This window comes from Biomphalaria glabrata, chromosome 9 (genome assembly GCF_947242115.1).
Source record: "Biomphalaria glabrata chromosome 9, xgBioGlab47.1, whole genome shotgun sequence".
NCBI classification, from domain to species: domain Eukaryota; kingdom Metazoa; phylum Mollusca; class Gastropoda; family Planorbidae; genus Biomphalaria; species Biomphalaria glabrata.
This window is the reverse complement of record NC_074719.1, coordinates 30,274,295-30,285,359: the sequence shown is the minus strand read 5'-3', so window position 1 is coordinate 30,285,359 and position 11,065 is coordinate 30,274,295. Positions and strand designations below refer to the sequence as shown.

Sequence of the window (11,065 nt, the reverse complement as noted above, 5' to 3'; positions counted from 1 at the left end):
TTTTTATGAAAAACATGTTGCATAAGTGATTTAAAAAATTAGATTTTTCGTTTTCAGAAAAGAAAAAAGTAGCCGTTGCATCAGAACTTTGAATGATGTAAAATATTATGATGTCGGATTTTCACTATCCTTTCTAGTTTACGAGATCTGAACGGGACGGACGGACAGACATTCCACACAAAACTAATAGCCTCTTTTCCCCTTTCGGGGGCCCCTAATAAAAAACAAAGTTGGCAACACTGACGATGCTGCATGATTGTTGACAGCACGACACCAATTCACTGGACTAGATACTTTACTAGTCTAGATCTATTATATCTATTCTAAATCTAGATCTAGATATCTAAAAATCTAGACTAGGCTTTAGATCTAAGTAATTTTAGATGTATCTAGATCTAGTCTTGATCAAGTTTAACTAGCTAGATGTAGAATGTAGATCAAGTCAATATTTTTTTTATTTTATAGATCTATATCATATGATACAATGATACATAGACTAGACTCATCATTAGACTGGTCACTATCTAGACTATACTAACTTCACTAACTATACTATACTACTATTTTAGTACTATAGCTATACTGCTATAGTATAGTCATTGACTATTATAGTGACATTATAGATTAGAGTCTAGAGTCTAGAATCTAGATAGATCTAACTGTCTATATAGACTAGTCTATTATAATTATAATTATATAGATCTAAATCTAGTCACTATTATTATAGACTATACAAGTATACTGTAGTGTATATTATTATACCTAGATAATAGTCTATAGAGATTTATATCTCACTAGATCTAGATTATTATTATACTAGATCTAGATATATATTAATATATAGTTAGTATTATAATACTTAATTGTATGAACATGGGAGTGTTAGTGTACTTACACAACAATTCATTTTCATCAAGATCTAGATCTATAGATCTAAATCTAGATAGATCTAATAGAAAAGTAGATAATCTAAGCATTAATCTTAACTTTAGAAAAGTGACCTCGCTGATGTATATTAACGTAAATTGGATTATTCTACTTGTTCTAATATTTGTAAATGTAATAAAAACGTCTGAATCAAATCCCATGTCTGGTGAAGAGAAAAAGCAATTAAGGTAATTTCCAATTTTGTGAGTGCCTGGTTTGTAGTTTTAGAATTCTTGTCATGACTCTCTAGGACTAGTAACTAGTTCTAGATAAACTTTATATAGATCTAGGAGTTGGTACGTTATTAGCCTTATTAGGGCAGATCCAGAACTTCTGAGAAAAGAAAGGTTGGGGGGTGGGGTTTGAACCCTAATTCCAGTTAGTAAACTCTAATCTTGTATCTAGAGTTATTTATTTAAACACACATTATACTTATTTTTAAAACTTAATCCTGTGTACTCCCACTCCCAGGGTAGTATCTATCTATATAGGTTTGCAACCACACCTCTCTGACTAAATTTAGTTCTAAGTCTAAGCAGCTATCTTTATTTCTTTGCTCCCTTGTAATTCCAGTGAATCTAGGACGTTTAGGCACTTGAATTTTAGGCACCGCAATTTAAGCACCCGGTAATTTTGGCACTGGTAAATTGGGTACTTTTTGACAAGGTGGAAAATTAGGCAATTTAATTGCAACCTTAATTTATATAGGGAACAACAACAACATTCCATATCCTATAGATGACATGTCTAGTCACTTACTAATTCTTATTGAGACTTATTGGTTTGGTGGAGTTGTCGCATGATGTAGAGTTGGCCCACCAACGAAGTCCTTCACAAATCACAATTATTATCTTGAACAGTGTAGAAATGTATTGATTGGAAACAAAATGCAAAAGAATTGAAAAAGAAGGACCAGAAAATAAGTAAGATAAAAAGCAACTATAGCTGGAATCCTATACTATGTAAAAGAATGTAGCAAATTTATCAATTTTTTTCTGCAAACACTAAGATTCACCTGTGTTATTATGATAGCATTTATGAATGAACTGACTTAATGCAGTAAAATGACAAAGATCTAGACTTAACTTTTTCAAAACTCTCAGGGACTAACTTCGCTAGCGCTGCTGGCGGAGACCTATTTTCTTTTAAAATGAAATTAATTATCTGTTAAATTATAAAATGAAATAAAAAAGTTACATGTACATTAGTTTTAGTAACTCTATCCACCCTGCAGATTTTTGTTGGTTAAGGAAATTGTTTTGATCAAATAATTTGCATTGAAAGAGATAAGTCGAATACAAAGAGGCTTTGCTAAAATGTGAAATAATCCTGACAGCATTTTACTTACTGAACATAAGACTATTAAATTACCTTCAAACAAGTGGACTTAATGTTCTGTTCTGTGTGTAGCCAGATTTAAGATGCAGACAGATAAACTGGGTTTCTAAGTTATTGAGAAAGCAGTATATTTGAGTAAACTTCCCATTTCCTTGCAATCTATAGGCCAGATGATGCCAATGGTTAACAAGCAGCATATGACCAATCGCTTTACTTTCCCCAACTAAAGTCAGGTACCCTTTAGAGTTGGCTGGACTCAGGGGCGCCTTAAAAATCTTGAAATTCAAAATCCCAGTCTTCACCAAGATTCGAACCTAGGACGCACTTAACCACTCAGTTCCGTGACCTTATAAGATGGGCAGTTAAATAATAGAGGATGAAGAGTTGTATTTGTAAATTGAAGTCCATATGCTTAAAAAATAGTGAAAGTGAATCATAAACAATATGTTCGTTGAATGAGGATCTTCAGATGCCTTGAATGTGAATATCAAGTACATGTTTATATTAATGTATATAAAAAAAAAGTTCCCCTTTCAGACCATAGGGCAGATGATGTTAAGGTCATCTATAACTATGGCCAACGGTTAACAAGCAGGTCGTCATGTGGCCAGCACAAACAAATATATTAAAATAACAAAAACTTTATATTTGATAAAAATTACATTTAAATACCGGTATTGTAATGTTTGTTGTAATTATTTTTCACAGAGATAAGTCAGTGGAGATGTTTTATCATGCTTTTAATTCCTATATGGTAAGTAATCTTATGTAAAATTTATATTACATTTGAAATGTAATGTACAAAATTGTGAATAAAGGCCTACAACACAAATTTTAGTATACTATGCTTACATAATTTCTAGCTAGTAGTTGTACAAGTGACATAATTACAAAGCTTATATCAACTCATTATTTCTGTCTAATCAACCTTTTTTTTTTAATAACTGCATTTAAAAAGCGATCATTGTAACCTTCACCCAGATATCCCTGTCTTTCTCCTTCACTCCTTTCCCAAATGGTCCAGAGAGTGAAAGGATCATAGCATATTGAGAAAGCTAAAAAGCATATAATTGTGCTAATCAAAAACAATTGGTAAAAATATTTCTGATTGCACAGATTTATTATTGTTAGTCTAGATGTATTAGAAATTTAATTAGATGACTTCCAAATTAATTGAAATAATAAGTCTGAAGTTTAATAAAAGCTTTTTTTTTTTATTATTAATATTTTAAAAATTTTTTTAAAAAGTATTTTTACAAAGCTTATTTCAACTAACAAAAGTTTGTAGACGTACGTTATCTCTCCCACAGTTAATCTCGAACAAAGCTGAAATTTTGCACAATTATTTTTATTACCTGACAACACAAGAATCAGGAAAAAGTAATTAACTGATTAGTTGATTAAAGAAAGTAAAGTAAAGTTTCTTTTCTAGACCTTGCGATCTAGTTAGCAGATGATGTTAAGGTCATCTGTTTTTATGGCCAATGGTTAACAAATTAGTCCCTTGAGGAATCTTGAGCCCTGATGGAACATTTTTTTATGCATTTTAAAAACCATCATGTAAAGATTCGCCAAGATACCCCTTCTTCCCTCCCCCTTTCACATTTGGTCCATATAAGTGATATGATCATAGTGCATTGAGAAAGCTAAAAGCTAAATAAAAACAATAAGTAATCACACAGATTTATTATGTCTAAGTGGATCATACATATAATTACATGACTGATCCAAACTAAATGATACGATTAAACTTAATATAAGTTTTTGTATTTTAAAAAAGTATTTTTATATGTTTTTCTTGTTTTAATTGATTTTTGTTTTGTCAGGTTTAAGAAATAATTGTGCGAATTTTCAGTTTGATTCAAGGTAGGGTTTCTGAAAAATAACATGTTAAAAAAAAGAGACAAACATTTAAAAAATTTTTTTTTTTTAAAGACAATATCTCCATTATCAAACTTAAAATATAACCCTAACCCAATTCAATTATCGAACCATTAGCTGCAAAAAATATCCATTTTCTGATTTGACCAGCGAGGCAGGTATAGTTTTGAGATTATTTAATGGTAGGCTATGTTCATTGTATGGACATCTAGATCTAACACTACACCTATAGTTTTGATTTACTTCTAGATCTAGATGTAATCTATATAAGATTTATGTAAAAATAACTCTTATAAACTTCAATAAAATTGAAGCAGCTCTAAATTTACACAGTTATGGCATAATTATGGTAACACGGCTGACTACGCCATGTTAGTTTGAGACCTAGATATAGTTTACAGCCAAATTTTTCACAGTGTGGCCAACAAGCTAGTAATTCTTTTCTCAGCAATATACATCAACTGTTAAATTTCTAGGAAAATCATTAGAGCCCTTTTTGAGATCAGCTATCCAGGTTTGTGCCTGGATCCAGGTTTGTGCCTGGATCCAGGTTCCATGAAGTTCTGACTTGAATAGAGGTATTGTAAAAAGGAAAATTCACAGTTCTTGAAGACACATAGAAAGACCAAGTAGATACCAACTAAGCAAAACAACTAGATGGAATTATTAAGAAAGTTAACTGGGTAGTCTTTGCACAAGAAACAGACACAAGACTATCAAGCATAATGAGACAAATCTTAACACAACCTACGCAACTATAGTCTCTAACATCTTAGAAGCAGCGAAAAAATACATCCTTCAAAGTCAAATTAGGAAATACAAACCCTTTTGGACACCAGAATTAGATAAATTATTAAAGGAAAGAAATATAGCCAGGAAGACCTTAGAAAAAAAAAAACCTACTAGAGCGAATAAGACAAACTACAACAAATGGACTAGGCTTATTAGATGCGAAATTAAAACAGAAAAAAAAAAAAAAGAAAACGTAGACCACAATATGTGAGCATCTATATCTAAACAAGGATGGTCGAAAGGCCTGGACCCTTCGGCACCTGCTAGTAGGAAAGAAAAGGAAAGAAACAAATAACAAATCCCCAACCACTGAGGAACTAATAACAAGAAATCTTCAATACATACTTTGCTAGTATCAACAAGTCACAACCAAGAAAAAAAACTTGATCAGGCCTTTAGAAACAAGAAAAAGCTCCATCATTTAACTGTCATATTGACACTCTATATGAGCCCCCCCCCCCCCTCCTGACCTAAAAAATCTTAAGCCTAGAAAATCTCCTCGACCCAATAAAATAATAACGAAATGATCCGGGAACTAGGATCACAGGCCCAAAACTACCAACTTTATCAACCTTACATGGAGAACCGGAGACATACGATAGGAATGGAGAACTGCCAAAATCATACCAATTTTAAAGAAAAATAAACTGTGACTCAAAAAGTTATAGGCCAATATCTTTAACATTGGCAAAATGGCAGAAAAAAAAAGACCAATAGCTGACTTTATTGGTGGATTGAAAATACATGCTCACACCACAATTTGTTTTGTCCACGACACAGTAGAAAGCAAGCATTCCACATTAGTAATTATAGACTTGCAACAAGCCTACGAACGAGTTTGAAGAAAGGGTCTATTTTGCGCATCCATGCACAAATTTACAGCTGGATCAGGGCATTCCTAAAAAAAAAACAACAAAAAAAAAAAAAAACAGAACCATCCTAACCAGATTTAAATGTGCCATCTCTAGTAAAAAAAAAAAAAGGTTTGGAAGAAGGCCTACCACAAGTTTCATTCCTTAACTGCACTTTTTCTTATCTTCATGAATGACATCCCGGATCTCATTTTGGTCAATAGGGCACTTTACGCAGATGACTTCTTAATATTGTAATAAACATGGTGGTGACACAGATGGGGTTAGTGGTGTGTGTAGACAGCCGACGCAAATCGCCCCAGGCCAAGACGGTTCACTACAGCCCGGTTCAATACAGTCCGGTCGACTAAAGCACAGTTCAGTGTGATTCAGCGGTGTGGTTGTATTACGACGGTTCAGTGCGGAGTACAGTCAAGACACCTCGATAGTACGAGACGGCGTCTTGATCTTGATCTGCATTCGACGACACAGTGTGTGAAATCAGTCCTGATCAGTTGAAAACAGTGCTACGCCGGAGAGAGACGGAGAGGCCAGCGCAAGAGTTGATACGTTGGTACGGTTGTTCACGAAGAAATATTTGTACAGTCTGTGTTACATTGTTGCTAATTGTACAGTATTGGCTGTGATTTATTGAACATTAAAGTGTTACGTTATTTTGGAATCCTGAGTTGACAAGTTCCCTTTAAGTTGGTAGTGTCGTGTGGTGCAGTTTGCTGAGAGCCTTGATAGTGAGATTCGTTACAATATGAACCAATATAAACTACAGAGAACTATCCAGTGCTGACTAGATCCAAATTAAGTCCGAAGATTAATGGTGAATGCAGTATTTCCCATGGCTTTTCGCCGTCTGCGTCTGTCCTCGGCAGTGGATTTTTTTTTTTGGTCTCGAATGTGTATCTGTGACGAGATGTTTAATTAATTATTAGTTGGCTTGTTTGTTTAAGTCTAGGGGAAATTTTATTAATTTATCCCGCTCACATATAAGATTTTGTACAGGCACACCGCAACTAACAGTAAGAACAGACCAATAGTATAAGTTCATATATAAAAATAATTTAATAAATGAAAGTTTACATAAGATAAATGATCAAATAAAATTATAATTAAGAAATGAGATGAAGGTGCTAATATCTAACATAACTGCTCATCATGGATTGCTAATTGGTGAGTGATTGGAAGAGAAGAGTGTTCCTATGTCTGGCTACTTATTTTTCTTAGCTGCTAGCCCGTGGGTCGTCTTCTGGCGGTCGTAGGACTGGCACTCAGAAGGATGAGTCATCCGGTTCTTTCTTAGGACGACGGCTCGGGATATTCTCTATGCTGTAGGCAAGCTTGCTCTAGCGTGAGGCCGCTGCCTGTTTATCAGTAGAGATGGTTGGTGCTGCAGACTAAGTTGTAGTGGGACGATCTCTCAGCTGTGATCTCTAGCTCGTAGAGAGCCGTGCTAACTCAACACCAGTTTATCTTCTGCAGAAACGGTTGCTCTAATCTGTCGGCATTAGGCAATAGCTATTGGGCAGTGGACAGTTTGGGCCGGGTACTGGGCAGATGATACTGGGCAGTATAAGGCCAAGGACAGTAGGCAATGCCTTCTTGCTAACAGGTATGTAATGTGGGGGGGGGGGTGTGTGTCTGGTGTGGTCTGCTCCGGTTACAGCTTTGGGTGGAGATCTGGTAGTTATAGCAGTCGGGTGTAGCAACCAGTGGTAGCAACCAGGCCGTTTGTCCCTAATGAAACCTCACTAATAAACTTCCTAACAGAGGAGACTGTATGAATCCTAGCGTGCCTAACTGGGAATGCTTTGGTCTCTCTCTATATATAGTTGGGGGATTTTGTTTAACGGGTGGGGAAGACATCAAGGTGATTTTCTCACATGTATCGATGTACCGGAGATGTCAGGCGTCAGGTCAGATATATGGTCAATATTCGTTGCCTACCGTGAGAGTAAAGTCTTAAGCGAATATGTATCTGTCCGGCCCGAGTGCAATGCTATTCTTAGAGCGATGCGTATCCTGTGGGGGGGTTGGGGGGGATAGGTGTGAAAAGTTATTAAGTCGCTGCGTGTAGCGCTGGTGCAGCGACTATTGTGTGCTGGTCACCTGTACAGCGGTCAAAATTAAAAGTTAGCCCTAGAAAGGCTAGTTCATGTTTTACGTCGAGATTCGTCCCGTGAGAAAAAGTGCGAGGGGAGATAAATCCTATAAGAATCTAGTTATGGGTGGACAGGAAAATAATTGTTTAAGTTAAAAATTAAAGTTTCTCACGGTTAGCTGCGAAAAACTCAAATGAACTTTTGCATGCAAGTTTCGTATCGTCACAGTATCCTTTGTGAGTGACCTCCAACTGTCTTGTTCTGAAGTAAGCCGCATGCCTGGGAGCTATTGGAGCTGTCGTTTTCATGCAGTGGGCCCCCTCACATTGCGGCGTGAGGAGCAATGAAACGGCAGACGCCCTCGCAAGGGAGGATGCTTTGGCAGCCACACACCTCGAAGCACCAAGCACGTACTTGCAAGCAACGGCACAAATCCGAGCACTCATTCATGAGAAGTGGGAGGAATCCGACAGAGCACGTGGTGTCTGGCAGCACATGCCTCACCCAGATCGCGACGATCCATGGTGGCGACTGAGGTCAGAGCAGTCAATTATTGCGCAGTGCAGAACGGAACACTGTCCTATTGGGGCAAACTTTGCCCGGTTCCGCACGAACTTTGACTCCCGATGCCGTCACTGTGGAAAGAGCGTCGAAACAGTATCGCGCGTCTCGTACGAGTGTCCTCAGCTCCGCGAGCTAAAGGGGGGGGGGGCTGAACTGTTTGAGCAGTCACTCTACTTGTATGGTAGCTACGAGGCATTACGCCGAACGGCTAAGTTTCTTGCTAGAGCAAGGATTAGTCCTTCCTGCTATGATTTTTCAATAGGATTTCTTCTCAGGAAGCCGCATTCGACCAGGTGCTCTCTTCTATGTCAGCTAATTCAAGGTAGCGCCTAAGCTGGTATTTAAAGCATTTCCGTGGGGCACCTGTTATGTCGACCACCTTTTAGCTCACCAAAAAAAGACTGCTTTTAAATTTAATTACATAGAGCCCTCGTAACTAAACTATTTCCACACATTCAAAATAATGGAAAATGGAAATAAACAAAGAGAAGTTAGTTCATTAAATCTTTAGCCACAGCAACAAAACAGGAAAAAGAAACTACATTAATAAAAATTGACTCACAGCCAATAAATAAAGAAGAAAATCTCACATATCTAGGTGTAAAATTAGACCAAAGACTGTCTTTAAAACATTTTATGGCAGATTTAAAAGAAAGGCATCTCAAAGATTAAACATCTAGCAGGAACATCCCTGGGAGCCGAAATGAAAACATTAAGACAGCTTTATATTGGATATGTCAGAGCTGTCATGGATAACTGCCTTGCATGTAATCAGTATATGTATAAGTACTTCTCCGGCAGCTTGTGAAATAGACTCCAGTATTGAACCTCTTAAGCTAAGATGCGACAGAGCAGCACTAGAAGTTATTGAGAGATACAGACGGTTGGAGGATAACCTTCGTAATAAACTACTGACACAAAGTGGGAAAAACACCATCTACCCAACAACAGAGAAAAAATTTCCAGATTTTCCAACATAACTCCTGGACTTCTCTACAAACAACCAACCATTAAAATACATTTATTAAAAACCACACTCACAAAAGAATCAAATCGGCTGGAGCTTAAAGTAGGCATGCTTGAAACAATTGAAAGCTATCTAACTATACCGTACATCATGGGCGTAGCCAGGGGGGGGGGTTCTTGGGGTTCAAACCCCCCCCCCCCCCCCCCCGAAATGAAATTCCCCCCCGCAGGGGGGGGGGACGGAATTAAGTGAGTGATTTTTGCTTTCATTTTGTTTATTTTAGGCGAGATTTTAATACTAAATCATCACTTACCACAGCACAGCCGAGGCAGTTTTGAGTTAAAAACCCTCTACCAGGGGGTTTTAATTTTAAATCCCCCTACCAGGGTGTTTTGAGATTTTAAAAACCCCTATCAGGGGGTTTTGAGATACAAATCCCTCTACCAAGGGGCTTTGATTTTAAAACCCAGTACAGGGGGTTTTGAATTTTAAACTCCCTACCAGAGGTTTTTGCAGTTAATTCCCCCACTTCTATAAAACAAAACAAAAAAATGCAAACAACAATCCCCAAATTCCAACAGCACAGTTGAGGAAGATTTTGATTTTAAAACCCCCTCCAAAATTTAATAACCCCATCTTCAATATAAAAAAGCAAATTACACACTCAAAATTCTATGAGCGTAGCCAAAGGGGTTTTGAGTTTAACCCCCCTCCCCCTTCCAGTTGGGGTTTGAAGCTAAAAAGTACCTCTTCAATATAAAAAAAAGCAAGTTACACACTATAAAATCTATGAGCGTAGCCAAAGGGGTTTTGAGTTTAAATCCCCCTCCTCCAGATGGCTTTTTCTTTAAAGTTTAAAACCCCTCCAGATGGTTTTGAGTTTAAAATTCCCCTACAGAGCGTTTAGAGTTGAAAACCTCTCTCTTCAATATTATTTTAAAGCAAACTATACTCACCAAATTCTATGATCGTAGCTAAATGGGGTTTTGAATTAAAAACAAAACAAAAAAAAAAACAGAGATTTTTGAGTTTAAAACCCCTCAACAGATGATTTGACGAAAAAACTTTCCTTTTCGATATAAAATCTAAAGCGAAATACAGGCATGTAATTCCAAGAGCGTAGTCAAGAAAGGTTACAAATTTCTACCAGTGGCTTGGGCTCCATTAATTAAGTGTGAATAGTCTTCTGCCGAAATTGAAAATCATTAAATGTGTCTCAACAAAGATGGCTAAGACAGATTTTAAGAGTCAGTCATAGAGATCGGGTCTAAATCAAAGAAATCATATGCCGAACTGGGAGTCGAATCCTTAGTAATGTTGTGACAGAGCGTCCCATGTGGTTTTGCGGGAATTGTTTTCCGACAAAATGAATTACGCAAAATAAGAGTTGCGGAAACAGCTGGCCGGAAAATGCGCCGAACGGCGCGAGAGGGTCTAAGTCAGTAAGAATAGCACATTAGGTTTTTGAAATAAAACTTTTTAATAGCAAGATAATGCACTGTAGATACCTCAGAATATGCATTTTGTTGGCTTTCAATACCAGAAATAGTGCTCGGCGGCGGGGCTTCGCCCCGCGCTGGGGGAGCGCTGCGAACTCCCCCATACCCCCTTGCTAGCAAGGGCGGGGAGTC

At 37.1% G+C, this 11,065-nt stretch overlaps 1 protein-coding gene across 7 annotated transcripts in view; it reads left to right on the top strand.

Annotated features, from left to right (window-relative positions):
• Positions 1–225: 225 nt before the first annotated feature.
• LOC106080124 (ER degradation-enhancing alpha-mannosidase-like protein 3) overlaps positions 226–11,065 on the top strand; it is a 98,634-nt gene continuing 87,794 nt past the window's right edge. For 2 of the 7 annotated variants that reach the window (XM_056041645.1, XM_056041638.1), the window contains exons 1-2: positions 256–1,115; positions 2,974–3,019. In XM_056041645.1, the coding sequence (XP_055897620.1) occupies positions 3,000–3,019 (20 nt within the window). In that variant the 5' untranslated portion in view covers positions 256–1,115; positions 2,974–2,999. Of the gene's footprint in view, positions 1,116–2,973; positions 3,020–11,065 lie in introns of all 7 variants that reach the window. The other 5 variants (XM_056041641.1, XM_056041639.1, XM_056041642.1 and 2 more) reach the window with 5 other exon arrangements.